The sequence below is a fragment of the Aphis gossypii genome, chromosome 2 (genome assembly GCF_020184175.1).
Source record: "Aphis gossypii isolate Hap1 chromosome 2, ASM2018417v2, whole genome shotgun sequence".
Classification (NCBI taxonomy): Eukaryota; Metazoa; Arthropoda; class Insecta; order Hemiptera; family Aphididae; genus Aphis; species Aphis gossypii.
The window spans coordinates 58,650,506-58,675,994 of NC_065531.1; the positions used below are offsets into that span (position 1 = coordinate 58,650,506).

Genomic DNA, 25,489 nt, shown 5'->3' on the forward strand with positions numbered 1-25,489 from the left:
GATTTTAATGATCACTTGTACTCACAATTAGCTGACACGCGATTGTCAACAAAATATTCACAATATAAATATTATATCTCATGACCTTAAACATTATAATCATCATAATATTTAGAATCGTGAATTTAATATTATTTTAAGCTTTAAGGTCATGTAATACAAAGTTTTTTTGATATTCAATGACTGATTGAAATAAAAACCAAACCTGTTATTAGTACACAGTTCGATGGAAGTTTCTAGTATACAATTTTAGTTCCACAGTGTCTACGAAAATTTTAAAAACCACTATAATCATAGATACTACTTGTATATTATTAATTATAATTTAAATAACCACTTTGGTATAGTTAAGTAATTGACTAGAATAGAATTGTTAACTATCGAAAAAAAATTTAAAAAAGCAAGATAGAATGTAGCAATACTTTGTTGGATATTTTAAATCATCTCGTTTCGATCAACACGCACAGGAAAGAAGAACATATTGTTATAATACACTTACAAGGTGCTTTTTAATAATACATTTTGAAACTTAAGCGTATTGTATATTATAGTAAATAACCGTAAATACTTTATATTCATGTTTGTATTAATTATATTAATTTTAAATTCTGAGCGGAGTGATTTTTTTTTGTCTGTGTACACCATAACTTGTCGAAATAATGCTTCGATTTGAAACGAAATGGTAAACAAGTGATTTCCAGTGCAAATTGAATATTTTTGTTACATTATAAAAGTCAAAAGTAAGAAGCTTCTTACAGTTTTAAAAAATATCTGGAAAACCACAAAAAAGTGACGAAAAACTGAAATTTTTATGCAAAACCAGTTTCTGATAAAATGGTTTTTTTTATATAGTTATAATCTGTATCTCAAAAAAAAAATAACTGTAAATACTTAAAATTTTCACAAAATGTGTACCTATATTAGTTATCTACACACAGTAAAAATGTTCAAAATACTTTAACTTTTTTATAATTATTTATAGACAACTAAAATTTTCGATTTTTTTTAAGAATATAAAATATTTTAGATACTTGAAGAAAAACTTATGGAAAACTTAGTGTTGCATTTTTAATCCTTAGTTATTAACACAAAAAATTTTATGATTTTTTAACTTCAAAATTACTTGCACATTTTCGCGTTTTCGACAGATTTCGTAAAAATTTAAACTATAAACGCTTATAAAAAAAATTGTAATGCACGATTTTTAATTTTTTTAACTACAATAAGAACAACTCGTAAAGAACCTTGTATTAAATTTCCAAGTTTTTTTGGTCATCCAAATTTTTTTTATCGACACTTCAAAAAAAAATCTCATAAAAATCAAAAATTTCAGTGGTCTATAAATAACTTAAAAAAAGTCAAAATTTTTTGAAAATTTAACTGTATACAGATAACACTAACATAAACATTTGGTGAAAATTTAAAGTATTTACAGTGATTAGTTTTTGAATTACAACCATATAAAAAAATCGATTTGGTCGAAAACTGGTTTTGCGTAAAAATTCCCGTTTTTCCGTCACTTCTTTTTTTTTTGTTTTTCTCGATTTTTTTGAAAACTGTTTGAAAATATTTACTTTCGACCTCTATAATGCACCGAGGATATTAACTTTGCCATTGGAAACCACCACCAAAGTTTAAAATTGAAGCATTATTTCGACTAGTTATGCTGTACACAGACACAAAAAAAAAACCGACATCATTTTAAAATCAATACATTCATCACTTCGTTCAGAATCTAAAATTCATACAATTTTTTGTATTTATAATTATGGTTAAAAAATCCAACACAAAGTTTTCCATAAGTTTTCCTTGAAACAACTATAGAGAAAACTAAAAGCGTTATGAGCATCTGAATTTTAAATTTTTACGATTTAAAATATATTAATTGTATTTACATAATATAAATATATCATAAAATATCTAGAGTAATATTAGCTGACGCCTGACAGCCAACAGAGACAAACCTTCTTCGATTATAATCATTTTTTGTATGCCATGTTTTATCATTGAATTCAAATTCAATAAATACATTAAAATGTATAGTAACTTCCTTCTCAATGACCAGGTACACTTAACTTAGACAAATAACTAAAGTTATAAGTCCGCATTAACTTTTATTGTTATAAACTCGATCCAGAAATAAAAGGCAATAAAAAATGTCGATTGTAAATTCAGTTCGGTAATTTTAGGCAATATTTTTTGAGACCTTCCACTGTACGCCCACGTTTACTTTTCTACCATATTATATGATTAAGTAGTTTTCTCTTTTCGCATAAACATAAATACAATATTTTCATCCACTGTTTCAAACTGGAATGTTAACGTTTTGAGGAGTGCTAGCTCAAATAAAATTAGTTTAATAAAACTTTTAAGCATAACCCAGAGAGATCTGCAAGGATTCGGCTTCTATTACTTTCCAAAAATACATTAAATGTTTAAATAATTATTAAATAGTTTAAAAAGTTGTAAAATAATTTGATTTCCATACATATCTCTATGGAAATTGAAATCAAAGGACGGTTAATTTATTAAATTTAAATAACGTCTATCCGTCATCAATTTACTCACAATATAATAGTTACTTCTGCAGTTCTGCCTTCTTATTTCTAATTATTTAATATTCTATATTATATCATGTGACACATTCACGCATGTTCATCATTTTCGGTAGACATCGTTCCGTCGTTAGTTGTTGGACTGTGATATTGTATATAATATATAAAGATTTTAGATTATTTTTTGTTGCTAATATGACCTTCATGGGCCACAGACACGGCTAATGTACTAAAAAATTAGCAGCTAAGAAATTCATAATATTAATGCAGAACATCGAAAAATAGTAAATAATCAACAGTCTAATTTAAAATCTGTAAAATAATATTTGAAAAAGTATTAATATATTGATTTAAACTCTATAATAATTCGTTTGTGTAGAAATTATTTATGACCATATTAAATTAATTCTGAGAATAGGAAATAAAGACGTATAGTCAGTTGATTCTTTATTAAATATGTTAGTAAAAAACTAATTTTCAATTTTTTTCCCAAAGGTTTTTATTATTAATAAACATTATGCTATTTATGTTATAGTAATATTATACAGTTATTTAATATTTCATAACGAAATTTATTCAGTAAATTGTAACATAATGATAATTATTATATTTTATAATATAGTATTATACAATACTTATACAACTATATAATCTAAACGCAGTTTATTATTTGTTATTCATGATACAATATTTGGCAGGAGTGCAGGACCTTAAGGTTGGGTGTTGTTAGGTTTGGGTGTCAGAGTACTAGCACTTATTATTATAAAATTATATATTCAGGGCCGGATTTAGGGGAGGGCAACAGGGGCAACATCCCCTGGGCTTCCACAAAAGAGGGGCATCCACAATAGTGACTTCGGAAAAAAAAAAATCTTTCAAATTACAAATGTACTGTCACCCCGCCGTCCCGTCGAAAGTGGCCAATAGGATTAAAATAAATTTAACACTGATTCCCGATGAGCAATTCCGTGAAATTTTATAAAGCTAGCATGTTTGTATATAACCTTGAATTTACTTTGAAAAAAAATTGTTCATTTTATTTGGAAAATAATGTGGGACTCGGGGGCCCCCACTCCTTTGATGCCCCTAGGCCTCCACTCCTCTAAATCTGGCCCTGTAATATATTGTATGAGTTCTAAGAATCGTAAGCTCTTTGTGAATAATATGATATTATGATGATTTGGCCGGATCCATTTTCCTCCAAAAACGAGATACCGTTTTCCTCCACTAGGTAATGGGGCTTTTTAAGACACAATTCTAAATTGTAAAAGTTTATGATTTAAAATTTTAATATATAAAATAAATACCTACTTAATCTTCTCTAATTTTAAATTCATTCATTTAGAATCAATTAATGTGTTATTCTAGTCCCAACTCCCAAGGCAGTTTATTTTAAATTATTTTCTGACAAATGATTTATCAAATTTATAAACTGAAACAAAAAAATCGTTTTAAATAGTTTAAAGTCTTAGAATATATCTTTTACAAATTTTTATCATTGATTGTTTCACTGAAATGTTAACAATTTTTTTGTAGACCAAATTTTAAATTTTTAATGAGGCATTATACAGAATTTAGCCAGTATAACATCAAATTGTCTGGAAATAAATTTAATTATAACACAAAACATAGACACGAATATTATATAGGACGTTTTATTATTTTGACATATATGTGAACAATATACATAAGTATTGTACAAATAAATAATCTTAAGCGTTTAATTATTGCTTTTATACATCTAAAAGAATAAAATATAATATGTATTATACGCAAGTACATAACTAAATAATATATAAAAAAGTACCATATTGACCATCAGAATAGGTGAATATTAACATTTTCGAACATCAATAAATAAACACACAGGTATCTCTACATATTGTATCATCATATTACTAATCAATAATAATCAACAAATTATATTCGATTTGAAACACAACAATTAAACAAAACAAACACAAAGGCGCCAATTACACACCTATTATAATTTATAATTCATCACTGTTTTGAAATAAAAGCATCAGGCATGTATAATAACAAAAATAGTAATTAAAATTAAATGCTGGCAGAAAAGGATGTTGTAAGTATACATTTGTTATTCATTTTACAAGTCAACAGATAGAAAATAATTTTAAAATGGATTAAATTAGGTAATGAGAACAATTTGTTTCTTTAAATCATTTGTTAATATATTAAATATATATTATATACTATACTTGGTATTTGGTAAATAGATTTTTGAAATTTGACTTGTTTATTTGCATTTATTAAAAAAAAAACATTACAATATTTTTAAATTATTTTAATTAAAGACATCATTGTATTCTTTAAATTGAGATCGATTAGGTAAATGTATAATATTGTAAGACCACAGGAAAATTACTAATTCAGCATTATATTAAAGACTAAACAATTGGTATAATACAATCTCAAATTTATAAATCTAAATAATTTAAGCATTTAGCACAACAAATCACTAGCTATAACATTAGTATACACATTGTATGTCTTTTGACAACAATGTTGTCTCATTAAAAAAAATTAATTACTTTTAAAACAATCAGATTTTATTAATTTAATACAATAATTATTTCCTATTATTAAACTCCTGGTTGAGAAATAAAATCATAATATTATTGTAGATCAACCTTTTTAAAAATATGTTTCAGTATAATACTGATATCAATAAAACAGTTAAATTAAAAATGAACACAACAAAATCTGAATAAATTTATAACAGAAATAAAACATAATCGCTAATATAATTGGTTACAACAAATCATATTTAACTTGAATTATATAGGAAAACCAAAATATTAGCACATTGTGTAATTATGAAATCTATTAATAAATCTTATTTATCTATGAAACTCATTTAGTATCACTCACATTATTAATGTTTTTTTAATTGTATTACTATTTATTTAATCACATCTTACTTGCTATTAGAGATCTTTAACTATATTGGATAATTATAGATCTATGACAGTGACAAATAAATTATAGTTTTAAAAACAAACACTTTTTAAGCATAATATTTTATCATTTCTAAGTAAAATAATTTACAATTTTAGTAAACATATATTTACTTCGATAAATATGAATCATGAGTTAATGAATAATTACCAGATGATTGATAAACTTATTTATCTCTTCAAAAATAATACTCAACAATTCAATTAAATGGTTAGAACAAGAGCGTACAAAAATATAATACTTAATAAAGATTCATGGTTATTCGGAATTGTTTTATATTATACCCAAAATTTTTCATCTACTTAAATATTTAAGGTCTGTCACAACCTACTCCATAAATTACATTATAATTGATTATTTATGATAAAAAAATATTAATTAATATTTTATGAAATTGCTATTTTTACTTGATTATTAAGATGTTTTTAATAATAAAGGTATGTTTTAAGATATCATAAAACATATTTTCTACTTCATTATATTTTTGGCAAAAGAAAAATAAAGTTAACTTGAGAAAATACATTAACAAAACATGTTTTTTTTTCAATTAAATCTCTAAAACAATAATTTATTAATGGTTTTAGTTCATAATAACTAATAACTATCTAAACATTTTTGTGTAAGGAACTTAGGCTTTGGCCATTTTTATTTTATTTTAGGACTATGTGCATGTTCACAACTTAATTTAAGCATTTCTGGATAATATTAGGCTTAACTAAATACATACATAATTATATAAACAACAGCGGGTGTAAAAAATAAAATAATTTTAAACAATTAATAGATTAATAACATTAGTTATACAAAACTTAATAATTACAATATTCAGAGATATGTTATTCAAATTTTCTGATAGGTGTCTACTAAACACACTGTTTGTAATCTTGTAGAATATGTAACAGAACTTATGCACACATTTTAAATATATTATGATAAAATAGTTATCAATTTTTAAACTAAAATATTTAAATCATATTAATTTATTATTATATTATATTATTAAATATAATAATATTTTTTTTTTACAAAAAGCAACTGCAATCAAATTTAACTGAAATATGAAATAAAATAGTATTTAAGCTAATTAATTAAATTAAATGTTTAAAACAAAGTCAGACTTAAGAAGAGTAACAAAAAGTATAAAACACCATACTAAACTTAAATATAATATAAAATAATAAAGTAATTAAGAAATTAAAATATAAAATGTTGGTAAACAAGCACTTGAAGTTGTAAATTAACTCAAAACAAGTATGTTATAACTCCAACACAATTAATTGTATGGCAAGATATATTATAATTTATAGTTGTTTCAATTTTATTTTTAGACAAAGGAGACAAAAAATGTAAAAAAAATAAAATATTTCTTATAGAAATTATTGTATGTTTTTCAAAAAAGATAAAGTCTTTAATTTTAAAACATCTGATATGTGTTTTAAAATATTATGTATTTTTTAATTTATTGCAATTTCAATTTATATTAAACTTAAGCTAACCTAATTTAATCTTAATATTTTATGTTTATATGTATATTATTCTATCTAAAAATCATCTTTGGTAACGATTATCACTTTTAGTACAATTTAAATCTCATATAGATATTATTTATATTATAATGTATTTTAATAACCCCAAAGGTTGTGTTCATAAAATAATCTTATTTTTTTAAGTTGTTTTTTCTATTTTTAAGTAAAAAACTCACATGAAATTTTAAAACTAATCAGTCAAAACTTATAAGGTTATCGGGTAGTTTAGTATCAGGTTGGTGTACTGACTGTGCTGCATGATACAATCGTCTATACCATTGTAAAGCTGTATTGTCACTCTCAGCTCGAAACTTATAAGTATTTCCTAAAACAATAATACATTTAGTAAGTTAAATATATTACTTGAATGTACAAATAAATCAAGTTGAAATATTTACTTTGATCAGGATGCTTGATTAAAAACGTATCTGGATTATCACCAAGACTTATAGTACAACCTTTTAACGGACAAAGCTTGCATGGCTCTCGTTTAAAATCATTTCTATTACAACTGTACAATAGAAAATATTATACACACATGTAAATATTTTGTAATCATACACTTACCCTTTAAATGACTTGGGTGAATAATAAATTAATACCGATGCCCATAGTTGTATCCAATATCGCTGCCAAGTTGTTACAGCTGGTTTTCGTCCATTTTTCAAAACCACTTTACGCCTTAAACAACTTTCTAAACTTATTTTATGCGCTCCTTTCAATGTTCTATTTAAACATAAATTTAATTACATCTCAAATATACATTTTATTCATTATCGCAATAATTTATGTTACTTACTGAGAAGGTGATAGATTTAAGTTAGACAGATCTAATGTATTCTCTTCAATAAGCGAGTCATCGAGTAAATTCCTTGAGTTTACAGTTGACAATATTCCTTCATCAGACTTGTGGATCAAGCTAAAAAAAAAAGTTTGAATTAAGAAGATATAAAAGTAAACCCATTAACTCAGTACTTTATTAGAGTATAAAGATAACATATCCAATAAAAATATCTAATATTATAAGATTTTTACAAGAAAAAAGTGCATTAATAAGGTAGTTAAGTAATAAATTCATAAGCCTCAATAAAATTAAAAATAACTTATTACTAATAAATTATTAGTCATTAAAAGTTAGATATTTATAAAGTAACATTTATTATAATCACTTTATAGCATATAAGCTTAACAGTTTTTTTTTTTTTACTGCTAATATTAAACAACTAACATATTATAAAGTTAATAGTTTAATACATTAATTTTTTAAATACTTTAAAACAGTTAAAAATACACTGTCACATCAAAAACATAAAATAATTAAGTAATTACTATTATTGATGTTATATTATGAATACTATATCATAAATACATGTACATTGTAATATATAAATAAAATAATGATAAACTAAGAATTTAAAGTAGTAGACTATTTTATTTATTTATTTTACTTTTTAAAAAATATCTAGTGTTTAACTAAAAATTACACATTGAAAAGTATTTTAATAAACATTAAATTATTATTTTACATATAAGATATATATTAAAATTATTTTGATGCTTATACCTAAATAAAATAGTTAATATGGACAACTGATTCTTAATTTATTTGTTTATTTTAGTAATGTAGGAAATTAATTTGCACATAATTAGTGACAATATCTATTATGATTAATAATTTTTATTAATATAGAAATAAAAATATAATATTGATAATATAGTAAATACTGTTTTTCTTATCAATTGGCAAAATTATATCAATGAAATATGAAATGTGACTGAATGTCTATACATATATAATCAGTTCTAATGGAATGTTAATATTGTGTAATCAATTCATAATTAAACACAAATTAAACACTTTTAAATTTAATTTCACCTTTATATTGAACATTAAATATGACAAGTTTGAGTCAATATTACTTTTTAATAAATTAGAAATAATAATATTGTATTGACATTGAGTTTTAAAAAATATAAATATGTACTGTAAATGTTTAAAGATTATTGTCTGCAATAAAACAGGATAATTCTGAACAAAGAAATAAAATAGTTCATGATGTGTAAATTGAATAGTCATTACAATAGGAGTTATACATTAATTTATATTTGATACCATACATTTAATTTATTGACATACATATAATATGAATTAATGTATCAGTGTCAACTGTCAATAACACACATTGTAAAATATAGCTATTTAACTCTTAACACCAATCAATAGCTTAATAATCTACAATTATTTAAGAGGGACTCAACTAAATAAAAATTGGTGGACTATTTCCATTTATACAGACAAACAGAAACTAATAAACATCAACTATGAAACTATAATTTAAGCTACACAATGATAGAAATATTTGTTTAGAAAAAAAAGAAAATCTAATCAATTAAAAATATTGTTTTATTAAAAACGCCTAAATATGTTATAATTTTAGTTATACAAAAAAAAAATATGCAACCACACAAAATATAAAATAGTTTAAAAGCACATTAATTATGTTTTTCAGCCAAAAGCAAAAATAAATAAAAGCAATAACTATAAATTGTGATAACTGATAAGTCAAATAAAAAAATATGTGTAAAAAATCAACACTCCAAAACCTCACTGCTTACCTATTATTATTACACACTGCAGATTGATTCACAGGTTTTTTAAGAAAACTACGCGGTAAACTTGCACTGCGATATCTGATTAAAAAATAAATGTATTTTTAAAATGACTAGAATAGTCATTAACAACACATGAACAGTGGATTTTAATTATTAATTTTTTTTTAACTTATAATTGAGTGTTGATAATAATATTTAATCCCATATTTAGAGGCCAAAAATATAAAGTAGTAAGATTTAAGTATTATATCTAAATATCCGGGTATGCTTACTTTGAACAATTTGTTTTCTGTGGCTGTTGCTTGCACAAAGAAAATTTTCTTATTCTCATTAAGTCTGTTGATTTTGCTGGTGATAAACTCAATGAATCTAACAACACTTGATTGACAGATTCCTTAGAACCTCTAGAGTTTTCTGTTTGGCAGGATAAAGGTTCTAGCTTTAATGATAATCTAAACACAACATGACAACATGAAGTAGAAAAGTTAAAAACAAATTAAAACATAATTTAGTACACTGTAGCACATACTTGTATTGGTCATCTTGAACAAACTTATGCAGTTCTTCTATATATCTAATTGAATTTAAATAATCATTTATCCTAGAAGACCGAATCAAATGATCATATCGGCTCTGCTGCATATGTGATATTACTCTTAAAATGTTATTCATTTTCAGTCGCCTTGCTTCAGATTCTAACAAGCCAGTACTTTTATGAGGATGCGCCATATCAACATACACCAAATCAGTCAAAAATACACCTAAACATATACAAATATTTGTAGAAAAATTAATGTATATAAATATACCTTACATATTAATATATTATATTATACATTTATTATTTACCTAAATAAGGTATACATGGTAAACGTAAGGTTTCGAGATGATCCCGAAGATTCCTCCAGTTATTACATTCTGAGAAAACATTGGCTAATTTATCAAATGATTGCCGATCTTTCTTCGACACATTATTCCAGGATTTAGATAATCTAATCAACAATACAACACATTTGGAAATTGGAATTCAATCACTTAATGAATTAAAAACTCACCTATAAACTGATGCACTTTGAAGGGAGGAAATAACAGCAAATAATGAATGAAAATTATTAAGGTCATATAATTTTTTGGAGATCTTTATAAACTGAGTTATCAGATCAGCACGCAGTTTTGGAGTGGTGCCTTTCAATATTTCTTGAACAACCCAAAATGATACCTGAAAATTGAATATGTTTTTAAATTCAATCCAATATTCTTTGTTCAATTTTTTACTTACATGATTGAATTGCCTAGTAAATGCTACTACATTTGGTGCAACTTCTAATTTTTGCTTTTTGTTCCAAGAACATGAAGACAACTCTTCTGGGGATATTTGACTGAATATACTTAAATCTAATAATGTGAGTTGGGCAGCCCAATCTTCTGGAAGTATACCAGGAGACAAAACACCTTTAGCCTTATCAACATCTTTTTCATCGACCGGTGAAACACTATAAGGATGTTTTAATGTCATATTACAAGGAAGACTGTGAGTTTTACATTGTCTTGCCAAACCACTACAAAAAAATAAATAAAAATCATATTAGTACTCTATTTTACACAAAATTATTTCTCAACGTTTAAGTACTCATAAATTAACAATATATTTTATCAGGGGTGGCAAATATGAACGTATTCGCAAGCCACATGGGCAGATGCAATTATTATGCCAAGAGCCAAAATATTTACACATTTTTTATACTTTGATAAATATTAATTAACGCTTACCAAAAAATTAAAATTTATAACAATAGTAAGTAAATTTTGATTTGATAATGAAGATGCGAGTCACATCTGACTTTGACAAGGGCCACATGTGACTCGCAAGCTGCAATTTGGCTATCCCCTTAATATGTTATATTATATTATAGGTAATGTAAGAACGTTTAGATGATACACAAAACTAGAGTGTCCCCAAGTATTATGATATCAAATCACTTATTTATAATAATAATTTTTTAAATGTATTATTTATTTACCATGACATCATCCCGGTACTTGCAATAAAATACCAAATACAGTGACTGTGTAAAATTTGCTGTCCTCATACATTAACGCATTTAATTATATAAAATATAATTTTTTTTTACAAACCTTTTATTTATATTTTATAATGTTAAAACAAGTTAACCTGTGACGGCTGCAAGTTTTCTATTTCATTGGATACTTTATTGTTTTTATATCTCATAATCGAATTATATTGTTATAATTTAAATATTAAAAATCACTTTAATAAAATGTTCAATAAAAGAATTTTGTTTTAAATATAATTGTGTTTATTTGAAAATAAAAATAAAAATTATGTGTTTAAAATAAGGTATAAATCTATTAAAATAGTGAAACATATTACAAATATACTATATTCTATAAGAGTAATAGTAATAAATTATAATATTTTTTTAAAACATAATCATTTATACCCTATTACCCTATACAATTATTATAAATAGTAACTATTAAAAATATAAAATCTTATACATTTTATATTTACAAACAATCATGTCTACTTACCATGTTAATGTTTCTGAAAGACGTCTTCTATGTCTTTGTTCACACGACGGAGTTGAAAGATTTGATGGATGTTTTTTCAGAGAGTTGTATGTGGTTAATTTTCTATACTCTGTGTTGGAAACTAAGTGTTCTAATTTATCATCATCATCGTATGCCTTTGACTTTACTTTCTGTATACAACACAGCATTTTAAGAACTTTTATAAAAAATGTATTAAAAAAATTTGGTACAATTTGTAAAAATAATATAATAAATAAACCACAATTATTATTATTATTTTTTTTTTTTTTTTGTAATACGGTTAAAAAAATATATTTTAATTGCTGATTATAAGACAATTCAATACGAGATGAATTAGAATACTGAATAATAAAATAAATGTACACCGTTTGAATGCATATCTTTACAATAAAATTACTATGTTAAGTATAGTTAACATATTTCATATCAATTAATGATAATAAAACTGGGTATGTATAATGATATGTTACATATTGGTCATAGAACTAAAAGTATTTATTATCTTATTATTATAACAAACCTTTTTAACTTAGGTACCTAATAATAATACAAATTAAATTCAGTGCAAGGTCAACGATATTAAATGGATTCTTTTGCAATTTCATTATTTATTAAATAGAGAAAACGTTTATGTTTATCTAATTTAAAAAAAAATTATTGTGTTTTACATTAAATCTGTAAGCTTAAAACATAATATATGTCAGTAAATTAGACCGATTATTATAAAGTTTAATAGTAATAACTAATAAGTAATCATCAACAAAAGATAAATCCATAATTATTTTACGACACTGATATTTTTTAATAGCCACATTCCTATGTATTATAACATTCTGGAAACAAAGATAGTACAGAATATCCGTGAATTATTAATAGTACTTAAACCTACAATAAGCCATGTATGTAGATTGTAGGTAATAGGTAAGTACTCAACTAGTTTAGACAAAAAAAATAAGCAACACAACATAAAATCAAAGATTCTCAAAAAAATAATATAAAAAAACTATTTATAATATGGAATTCAAAATGAACGTAACATTTTCGTAAACTTAAAATTTTGTATTATGCACCTTATATATAATATGTATGTGTGTGTCTTATAACTACTAGTATTTTATTACTTCGTATTTTAAGTTAGATATAATGCATTTAATATGTAAACATCTTACAACTTAAAAATGACCACGCACGAACACAAGCGGAGTCAAGGGTTCATACCCCCCACCCCTACCAAGAAATATCATAAAAATTATTAAGCATATTTTTATAGAATAAAAGTGGTTTCTGTCAAAGAACATTTTGTTATATTATAAATATAAAAATGCACAATAGTCTAACCACCATCTTACAAAAAAATTAAATTTTTTTTTTTTGTATACGCCTGCAGTGACGTAGAAGCTAAAGGGTACTCTAAGTTATATAGTTGTATAAAATTTAAGAATCGATCAACGAACTGTTGACCTTTAAAAATAACTATAATTTTTATATTTACCTATTATAATAAATTTAAATATTCGTTCCAAGCACCAAATTTAAAAATCATGACTTACCTAACACTTCAATTGCCACATCATTCATTGCACCCATCTAATGACTAATGTCAAGGTTGCATACATTTATAAATGCATTTAAACATTACATTACTACTTCTATTGTCGGATTATAAAGTTTATATATATAATTATCCTTATTTTATATTTTATATACACGTTCTACGTTATTTTAAAATAAGTACACATATTATAGAATAATAACGACATTGGCGCAATGTTAACAAAGAGCTAAACATATGGGTCCATTTTTTTGGGAGGGGGGGCAAAAGGGTTGTAGCCTTTTATTCTTTAAGAACACATTTATTAAAATTTTTATTTTTTTGGAATATATTTTATTAGAACTTCTATGTATACTTAAGGACCATTTTATTATTAAACACTTAGATTTTCTATACCATTTAAAGAATATTTTTTAGGTACTTATTAATAATTATCAACCCGTATTAATCTACCTACAGGCATATTTTAGCAATTTTGACATATTTCGTAAAAATTTGAACTTTAAACACTTATAAAAAAAATTATGACTAACGGTTTTTGAATTTTTAACAACAATAAGAAAAACTTATAAGAAACACTTTGTTTTAAATTTGCAAGTTTTTTTTGGAGAAAAAAAATTTTTATTGACATTTTAAAAAAAATACTTACAAAAATCGAAAATTTTATTTGTCTATAAATAGCTAAAAAAAAAGCCAAAATATTTTAGAAAGTAATATTCAGCAATATTTAATATTGATAATCAATTTTTACAATAAAATTATCGTTAAAACAAAATTTAAACTATTATTATTATAAAATGTGACATTAAAAAATCTTTTAAAAAAGTCCATATTTTTGTCCGTATAGTTATGAAATATTAATTAATAATTATTAATTACAATTATTTGAAAGTTATGTAACGGTATATAAAAAATATCATAGAACAACGAACAACATAACGTGGTAGCGGATCGATATTAAACAATAAGTACTATTCTTTATTTATTCTGCAACAAGACAAACTTAGCTTATCTTTTTAAAATAAGAACCATATTATTCTTTTACTTAAGTTATTTATTTGTTTTACTATTTATCAAGTGAGTTTTTTTAAAAATATTGCAATACAAATCTGAAAAAGATGATTTTAGGATATTATTACACATAGAAATTTTAGTAATTTAGTTTATTACTGTTCTATTTTAAGTTTGGCCAACGTTTATTAATTATAAAATGTAATAAATAAATTTTCAACTATTATATTTTCAATCATTAGAGCCTCAATATTTTCTAATATACAAACCTATATTATCATGAACAATAATCTAATATCCTTATACCTTAGTACCTACTTAGTACTTGCTTAAAATTCAATAAATCAGAAACAATAATAGTTCACATTTCAATTTATAAATAGGTATATGCCTACTTACATCAACATTTTCAAAAAAACCATTTTCATCAAACAAATAAACAATAATTTTTAATAAAAGTAATTTTAATTTAAAAAAAAAAAAATAAATGTTCATCACACTACGCTTCTTAAATGATATAAAAATTAAGTGTTTGAAAATATGATACCTTAGAAGTAAAAAAATTAAAAAAAAAATACTTTTGAAAAAAATGGTGAGTGTGGCTTGGGAGTCACCTGTATAATCTTGATTTTTTCCGATCCACCACTTAAGTAAACGTTTATATACATTGTATATATATTAATATATTATATTATATACATATAATTAATTAATTCGAAATTATATGAATACTGACCCTATTACTTATTATTATATGAAATTGAAAATCATTTTTATACAATCCATCATATTATATAGATAAGAGCTAAGCGAATGAATAACAACAATATAGCCAATATAGGTGCATAAAACAACGGAAGAAAAATATAAATATATAATATTATTATGACCGAGGGTATTTTTCTTTATAACTGGTTTTTATAAACCGAGTGAAACTATAAATTATGAATACAGCTGACACGACAAAAAATATGCATTACTTCACGCTTAAAGAACATCATAATATTTAAACAATTGACTTTTTTTAGAAAATAATTCTGAATACCCGGCATAAAATAAAAACTATATACATTTTATCGTTTTATGACACCAATTACCAAAGTCTGAATTTCCGTAACGCTAGCCGATAATAAATTATTATTATTAATCGTTAGTAAGTCTAAAACGTTAAAATTAATTTAAGGCAATGGCTAACCATTGAATTAAAATAAACACAACCACATTAATATAATTTGTAATTGTGTACCTACACTAATGTTGAATTAAATTTTGATGTTTATAAAGTAATTCTTGATGAATTAAACAAGATACATTGAACTTTAATACGCTAGTAGATACTATAATTTTAAAACAATGTTTGCAGTATCCTGTATCCACCATTTGTATAAACGAATAATTATTATACATGTAAATAATGAAAGACACTACCTAGCAATGCTAGTTTAGCATTATTTAGATACCAACTAAACTTAAGTACTACTCATTATTATTTTAAAAATATACCTTAAAACATTTTATTATTATTATTATTAGTAGTAGTATGCTGAAATAAATTTTTTTAAATTAAAATCCAAAAAGTATAAGTATAAAATCTTTAAATAAGGGAATGAAAAGCCTATTATCTAACTATTACTATACCAAAGTGTACTAAATTACTGCTATAAAATAATAATATAAATATGCACAAATACACATTTCAACAAATAATTTCCCACATTTTATCTTATAAGGTGCCGTATCGGTTAAAAATAACACAACATACTACTATTGATTCCACAAGCCACTAGGCTTTTTTACGTTTTAATCTTATATTGTTATCTTGACTTCGTTAAAAGTTTATACGCGACTTCCATTCGCTCATTATAGCCATAAAATAATAATATGATTTGAATAAAAATATCAAAATATACAAACATTTTTGGAAGTTCGAACTTTCATACCAATAAAACACATTTTGTTTCAAACTAGATTTTAAGTTTACCCATTTCTTTCAAATATGTAATTGTATAAAGTTTCAAGTTTATTATTATTTTTTTATAGTAACATATTTAAATAATAAACAAATAAGTAATAAAAAAATTACTAATTAATTAAATTATAAAACACACATCGTTTTAAAAGCCATACTGAAATGATAATTAACAAATGGAAATCTTCCTCAGACATATTTGTTTTATTTTTTAATTTTTTTTAGTCCTTCAAACCTAGAATGTTTTATGCCTACTTTAAAAAATATATTATAAATCTCTTCTCATTGACAAAACAATATCCAAAAAAAATCTAAGAATAAAAATGATATTTTTTGATTTTTATATATTTCTTCTCGATTCACCTATTTTTTTCATTTTTGTTTTAAAAAAAGAAATATAGGTATAGAAGTACAATAATATGGTTTATATTTTTATACATTTAAGTATTTCTATCCTATAACATAAACGTAGGTATCCAGTATACAAACAAAATAGATAAAATTTTAAAAATATTAAAAAACACGAAACTTAAAATAATAGGTAGGTAGGTTAATATATTCTATTAAATTTGTGAAAGCGTTACCTCAGATACATTGAGCGAAGGGAAATTGTCAATAGAAATATCTCTGGGCATATCTGCATACCTCATCTTTGCCATAGATAACTAATATTCATTATACAGTCTGTAAACAAAAACATATCATTCCAATATAAAACTATAAATAAATTAACTTAAAATAAACATATTTCAATTATTTATTATTTACAAGAAATATTCAAAATCGCATATAAATCATAATAATTAAGGTTTAATTTTCTTATAAACTGAGAGAAAATTAAAACGGTGTTTTAAAAATATTATTTATTAAATCTTGTTGATCAAATTATAAGGGAAATACTTGCACAGAGGTTTGCTCAGTATTGAACCATGTATAATTTCTAAAAATACTTAAAACTGATTGATTAAATACATTTTTATTTGGATAAATTATGTACATAATATGTTATGAGGTAAAATATTCGATTTAACATTTCAGTTTATTTAATTGATTCATAAAAGCAAAAAAGTAATTGTTTTATTTAGTTCATAGCGAAGTTCATAGGTATATTTTAGGGGGAAAGTGTTCGATAAAAATATAATCACATATAGTATAAAGCATTAACACTATAAACTATAAAGGAAAGTGTAAACACCTTAGATAATATACAAAAACATGGTATACACAGTATAATGATAACAGGAAACTAAACCGGTGTAGTATTTGAAAAAAAATACTTTATACTAAATATTGTATATTAATAATCCACATCAATACATCATAATGAAGTATGAATAGGAGTGCCAAAGGTCGAACGACTATATTACATATAATATAAGTTACAATTACCTATAATATGAATTGTTATTCATAAAAAAGTAGTCGAAAATTTCATGTAGGTTATTTTAACCTTCAGTTATCTAACAATTTAACTTACAATTCTAACTAGAAGCTGGACAGTTTTTTTTTATTGACACGAGAACGCAAAGGAAGTATATATACTACAATTATTGTTTCTATTAAAATAAATTGAACTAACGGGCATGTGATATACGATGTAATTTACGTGTATCTATATAAACTAAAATATTATTTTTTCAATAGAATGCAAAAATAAATAACTAAATTAAATGTATTTTAATAATTACAAATAATTATAATTATTACATTGTATATTAGCCCAATCTAAATTATTACAGTAAATTAACTTATGGTCAGATTTAAAGATTTTCATTTTAACAAAAGTTATGAGCATTTTAAAATTATAAATCCACTTTATTAATAAAAATAACAGTAAAATGGTTTATTTTGAGAGGAAAATGTACTGTTATGATGCGTTAAATTGAAACAACACTTTCGAGTACCGGAGTACCTATGACGCTCTCTTAATCCCTTATTTTATTTTAATTCATTTTTTTTACGATGGTGATGCATTGTCACAAAAACTCGTAAAAATCAAATTTACTAAAAATAAAAAGTGCTTTGATACTTTACAATTATTATCATTTTATTTATTTACATATTAAATTATTATTATAATAACTTATTTTTCGTATTATTTATGTCAAACCAAATAAGATAATGAACGAACTACATCCGGTCATTCAGCATTGGTCAAATTTATTCAACCGTCGCCTATGCCTATGTTGTCAACATTAATGTCATATGAAACTGTTGTATAATCAATATTATAATGTGTACATAAAAACTGTATTTTTTTTTATGTTATTATTAACTCAGATTCCATTGAAGAAAAAAAATTTTAATTTCTTAATAACTATAAACTAATGGATAATAATTTCCACGTATTTAATCTCGTTTGGAATCCAGCCAATTAAATTATTTTGTCTAACTAAACCAATTCGATATAAATAACTTTCAATAATTGTATTACATCGACTCTAATAATAATAGACTTTTCTAGTTTTCCTCAATTTTTAGTGAAAACATAGTACAGTAAAAATGTTTCATGTACAAAAAAAAGCCGAAATAATACATTCTAAAATAAACACATTAGTACATTACCAAGTTTTTAAAGTAAAAATTTTTCTTAGATTTAACACAACATAATATAAGTAGAAATACAAATAAATACGATATTTTTTAAAACTTAAAATTGAATTATTTTAGTTTATTTTATAAAATTAAGATCAAGGCCATATTCATATTTTTTTGATCCCGTGATTTATTTATTATACACTCCATTCTAAAATACAATTTTATAAATTATACAATATGATAGGTACTCGTACACACTTTTTCCCCAAAAATATACTTTATAGTTTATACAGTATAAAGTATAAATGTATTAGTGCATAGTTCCCAAGGTCCAAACACCTAACATGTATTAGGATATATTTTAATTTGTTATTTACTTAATATATTGTTTTAAATTATTTCTATCTTCCAGAACTCGTATTTTCAATTCACGTGTATAAATATTACTAACAAAAATACTTGGATAACCATCTTATAGTTATAGATAAAACAGTAATGTCAAATTCATTAATAGTTCTTCATTCACGTACGGTCAATAACCCATAATAGTAATCATTTCCTTTCTGATGTCAATACTGTTATTTGATCTGTAAACGATTTGCAACAAATACGATGTGATGAGATAAAATTATATGATCGATTCTTATAAAACAACTATAAATATATGTTCTTAAAAATTGAACATAATATTATTGTACTTTTAACCAATAATCAATAGAAAAGTATAAATTAAAAACAATGATCGTAATTATTTATTTACCTATTAAATTATAAAAAATATTTTACACATTATTATTACTTTGCTGTTTTGTTTATGCAAACACTTGCATAATAATATATTTATTTGTATACTTATCTGAGTGATAAAATTAACATGTAATAAATATAGAATAATATGATAATTTATTTCATATCCTCATTGTAATAAAAACCTTGTAATTTTAATTTACATATAAGTATAAACTTTTAAGTACATTAAAATTAAAATAACAAGATAACATATTAACATAACGTGACAAATATGTAAAGTTTAAAACATAGTTTAAAATAATAATATATTAATTAATGTTATAATGTAGGTAATATAATATAATACTTATTTTTTTTTTACAATTGTAAAAAATATAAATAGATAGATGTTATGTATATCTAAATATCTAATTTTAACAAAATGAAAATTTATATAGTGATAAAATATTAAATTAATTACTTTAATCAAGCCTACTTAATAAACAATAGAACTATAGAAGACGATAATATGATGTAATGCAATAATCATTATATACCTAGGTGTTCATTTTTAATAAATAATATCTATTTAAAATTTAAATAGTATATTATAACATAATTTAAAATATAATATACATACAGTAACATACCCAACCGGTAGACCCATGGATACTCTGTTTTTAAACACTTAAATAGCTATTTTTTTGTCATGATTGCATTTTTTTAAACATTTACATTATATTACTATTATAAAAACAGTACAGGCTATAATGAACTAAAACAAAATGGAACTAAATGTTCTTATGTATGCCAGTGCCAAGTTGTATTAAGGTATCTGCTATCGGCACTCGTCGCCATTAAAACTACTTGTCAAAAACTCAATTTCTAAAATGTCATCAACTTCTTATTCTAATGCTAGAGTATTTGATATTAGATTGAATTGTACTGTACAAACAGTTCAGCTAATCATTAACTTAAACTTTATAAAATGTGTGGTACCTAATCAATCTAGTTTCCAAAGTTTATGACATAAACATATAAGTATAAAACATGTAGGTATTCTTGGATTAAATACTTATTTCTTCATTGATAAAATAATGGACTTATACTCAGAATACATAAAAATAAAAAATATGTTAAAAGCAACATAAGTTTACATTATCACAGTAAGAAAATATAAATATATACCTACCACAACTTTAGTTATTAAAAAAAAGATTTAATTATTATATAATTTTACAAATTTAAAAAAAAATTGTCTTATGATGATAGTAGGTAGTACTTAGTTATTACCTATAGCATAATTTAGTAGTTAGCTATTATTTTTAGCATGTAACTCGAATAATTTGAATTAGGGTAGGTTAATACTTACTACTTGGTATTATTAGTATTAACCATGAAGTACCTTAAGTATTTTAAATAATATCTGTAATAATATTTAAAGTTTATGAGAGTTTAATAGTGTTCTTAAAGTAATAAAGTCACATTAGTCATGATTAATATCAACCTCAGACGTCTATAGCCATGTTTTCATGTTATTTGCTGCCTTAAATATTGATTTATTTTTTTATTGATAAATGCCTAGATAGATCAATAGTAAAATATAAAACGTATGCGTCAAGCAAACACTAATATTTAATGAATCAATAATGAGCAAAACGGACTCCTTAAACAAGATTTAGTGACCAGCGATTGGTCCATTAAATATTATTATTATTATTATTGTATTAATCAATTTTTCATGCAACCCAGAATTCATTTATCTATCTGATTAGAATTATTTTTTCTTAGTTCCAATTTTTAAATTTGATAATATTCCATTACTTATAAGTATCAAGGTAAGTAGTCTATCTAAAATAAGTAATAAGTAGTTACTTTAAATAAACTTTGGTAATTAATATTTTTCATGCTTAAAATTGTAAATATGAGACTGATATATAAAGATGGAAGTATTTATAAGTAGGTATAACCAATAAGATAAATTATTAATTTATCTGAATATTAAAATATACAAACTAGGTATACCTACAAAAATATGATTTACATAAAAAAATGTACTCATATTTTGACAAATCACAATATTATATTAATTAATAGGTATAAATAGTGAGTAGTAGATATCATAGTAGTCTGTACTAACATTTTAAGACAATATAATAAAATAGAAAAACACATTTAATAGAAAACACAATATTGACGTTGGAAGATCTTATGTATAATGATAGTTATACTTTATTAGGTACCTAGTAATTCTGGTTGTGCTTAATAGTTATGATAAAGTAGCATAGGCCAGGTACCTATTAGAAATAATTAGTAAAAGACAAAATAACATTAAATATATCCGAACATTCTAAGATAAAGTGTAATTAGTGAAGTACTTAAATTAAATATACATGTTTAGATGATTTATTAATACATACACTTCATAATATCAACTAAGAGAGACATTTTATTTCTTTTAAATACGACAAAACAAGTAACCATCTATTTATACATAATTCAATAAAAAATGATTATGATTAATATTATGTAGTTGGGTACCTATAATTTATGATGGGTATTATTTCTGTTTACAAAAAAAAACAAAATTAACACTTAAATTCTAGTTTTATATTTGTGTGTAACCATGAAATGCATGGGAGCCCATAAGTAAAATTTTAGGGGGGTCAAAATAAAAAAATTCAATATTTTAAATATAATATAAATATTATTAAAGATAATAATAATATTATGGTAATATTTATTGAGCTACAAGTTTTTAATATTTTTTGTCCAGGGAGGGGGGGGGCAAGTGCCCTGTATTGCCCCTCCCAATGGGTGCCCATGATGAAATAAAACCATAAATTAAAATGAACAACATACTACCTAGTATAATAAAAGCTACAAATTATACATTACATTCTAAAATAATATTATACTAGGGTAAGTATCAGGTAATGAATAACGATATCTACCTAAATAAATAGTTACAGAACATAACACTAATATAACTACCTAGTATGGTATAAGTTTGATTAGTTTATATTGTTAAGGTTTTGTTTTGTTATCTAGTCCAATATTTGTACGACCCATAAAATAAAATGCATAGTAATTAGAAATATTCAAATTAGGTAGATAGGTAGTTCAGTAAATAATAGGTAGGTAAGTATAAGACGAGGTATAAGACCTCGTCTAATCTAACATAAATTTTAGCATTAAGCAGATGATTATGGGGAAGCACTGCAAAAGCAGTTCTCCTGTGATTGTCAGCTTAAACCAGAACAAATATAGATAAGTAATTGGTAATAATATATTATGTGGTGGGTATTGTAAGCATATGGGAAATATAGGTATAATATACTATTCACACTATACAACACATACAAATATATTATAATATATAAACACAAAAATCTTACAAGGAGTGGTAGTATAAAACAAGAATATAAAATACTTACGCGGTTGATAAAGAATGAAATGCCAGAGCGGGGGTCGCTTGGTATCCAAGGGTAGTTGTTGAGAAGTGTGGTGAACAATGTCGTGGACAAAAGGAAAACCGCGACGACAGGTGTGTTCTGCTGTACTCGTTTTTAATTGGTCGAAGCGGTCAAATATTTTCGTTGAAGTCGACTGCCAGTCGGACGGACGTTTTCTCACAGGGGAGAATCGAAAAACGACGAGACGCGATCCTGAGGAAAACAATACAATAATAATGACTTGAGAACTCGTACCAAGGCGTCGTAGCCTATCGAAAACCGCAAAATCGGAGCCAACAAAACGAGTGCACAGTGAGAAAGAAAAAACCGAACGTTTTAACTAGAAAAAAAAACGGCTCCGAAAGGTCCGGACTCGACCGCACTGTTTACCTGTAGTGGCCAACGGGCCCGGAATAAACGTCTGTCGTCGTTTCACGGCGTACTGAACGTCCGTCACCGGTGGTTGTTGTTGTATGTAATAACGATATTATATTATTGTAATTTATAACGTTAAAATATTTTATTATTATTAAATAATATTATGATAAACACACAACAGTGATAATAATAATAATAATAAATAAGTTCGAGCGCGCACGACGGGCGACACACACGAGTGCGGTGCTTGCCTACTGATCGGTCTGATCGTTATCACTCCGCCGTCCGTCGCGTAATCAGCATTTGGTCGTTCAGTCGTTGTACGAGCAGTAAAACGCGCAAAACACGCCCTCCAACGCGCAATCGGAACACTGCCGACTCGACCGACCGGCTGTCGTCGTCGTTGTGTATAATAATAGTAGTAATATTGAAAAAAAGAAAAATTTGCCAAAGCGGCCGAACGGCAGCTGCAGTAGGTCGCGCTCCACAAAACACAACATTTCGTTATTATTTTTATTATTATATGTTACCTTATACCAGTTATACCTACGTCGTTTATAGTGTATTATTATCATACATAACATATACATTACCCGTGTAAGCATTCATAATAGAAGACGCCGTGATTCACGGCAAAACCACTTTTTTTTTTTTTTTTAAATCAAATAATACGAGTTTTTATATTTTAATTTAATTTGTACTCGTATTGCCATTCGAATAATAATTGTTATCTGAATTTTAAGAGACCATATTATAGGTAATACCATATCCATTATTGGCGTCTTTAGAAAATAAGGTTAAAAAATAAACTATTACGTAAATAAATTGGTAAATTATAATATAAAATTATAGGTACCTACTTGTTATGTAAATTGTAATATTATAATATTTAAAATTTTACGTAAAAATAATAAACAAAATACATTACCTAATTAGTAAATAATCTAATTTAAGTTGTATGAAACTTTTTTAATTTTAATATACCTAACAAATCCATATTGTGGCATGTTTTGATAATATTATTCCAAGTCGATAATTTGTTGACAAAAACGTAATTAAATATTTTGAACTCTAACTTAAGTATAATCTAGTTAGTTACTTTAAAATTGTATGTACATCGTGAATTGTATTGTTACAGAAACACAATGGTTGGCTAACTTGGCTGCTGTAATCCCGAATACATCAACTATTTATTTTCTTTACAAAATACTAGGGTAAATACTCGAGTTAACATTTGATATTTTATCGATCTTATAGAATTCAAACGTCTCTCATCGAAGAATGTGGTAGGTACCTAATTATACTACTTTCACAGAAATTTGAATCAATTTAATTAATTGTATAATTCTTTTAAATAATAAACACAAACACGTTAAATATATACACTTATATACTATATAATATAGGCTATAAGATTATATTATATAGGCATCTTCATCACTCACTTTCACTCATAACATAAATATATTATGTGTATAAATTATAACATAATATAAAAATATCTATTTTATATTCTATAGTAATGTATTATATTAGGTAGGTTGTAGGTATGTAATGTATAGATTATAGATACAAATACGTTTTAGAATTCTTTAAAATTTATAACAATA

At 24.4% G+C, this 25,489-nt stretch overlaps 1 protein-coding gene across 3 annotated transcripts; it reads right to left on the reverse strand.

Annotated features, from left to right (window-relative positions):
- Positions 1-4,194: 4,194 nt before the first annotated feature.
- On the reverse strand, positions 4,195-24,248 carry LOC114129941 (ras-specific guanine nucleotide-releasing factor RalGPS1-like). Of its 3 annotated transcripts, XM_027994815.2 has the most exons (14): positions 23,892-24,248; positions 23,484-23,714; positions 17,364-17,463; positions 12,227-12,396; positions 10,953-11,232; positions 10,729-10,892; positions 10,523-10,665; positions 10,203-10,434; positions 9,946-10,125; positions 9,677-9,751; positions 7,860-7,979; positions 7,628-7,786; positions 7,459-7,571; positions 4,195-7,385 (listed from the first exon to the last, which is right to left on the reverse strand). In XM_027994815.2, the coding sequence occupies exons 3-14, from the start codon at positions 17,436-17,438 to the stop codon at positions 7,255-7,257; spliced, it is 1,842 nt and encodes a 613-aa protein (XP_027850616.2). In that variant the 5' UTR covers positions 17,439-17,463; positions 23,484-23,714; positions 23,892-24,248; the 3' UTR covers positions 4,195-7,254. The 3 variants fall into 3 exon arrangements, with proteins under 3 accessions (XP_027850616.2, XP_027850617.2, XP_050056771.1); XM_027994816.2 differs by lacking the exon at positions 9,677-9,751 and having other exon boundaries at positions 23,892-24,247; XM_050200814.1 differs by lacking the exons at positions 23,484-23,714; positions 23,892-24,248 and adding an exon at positions 19,695-19,713.
- Between the last annotated feature and the right edge of the window lie 1,241 nt (positions 24,249-25,489).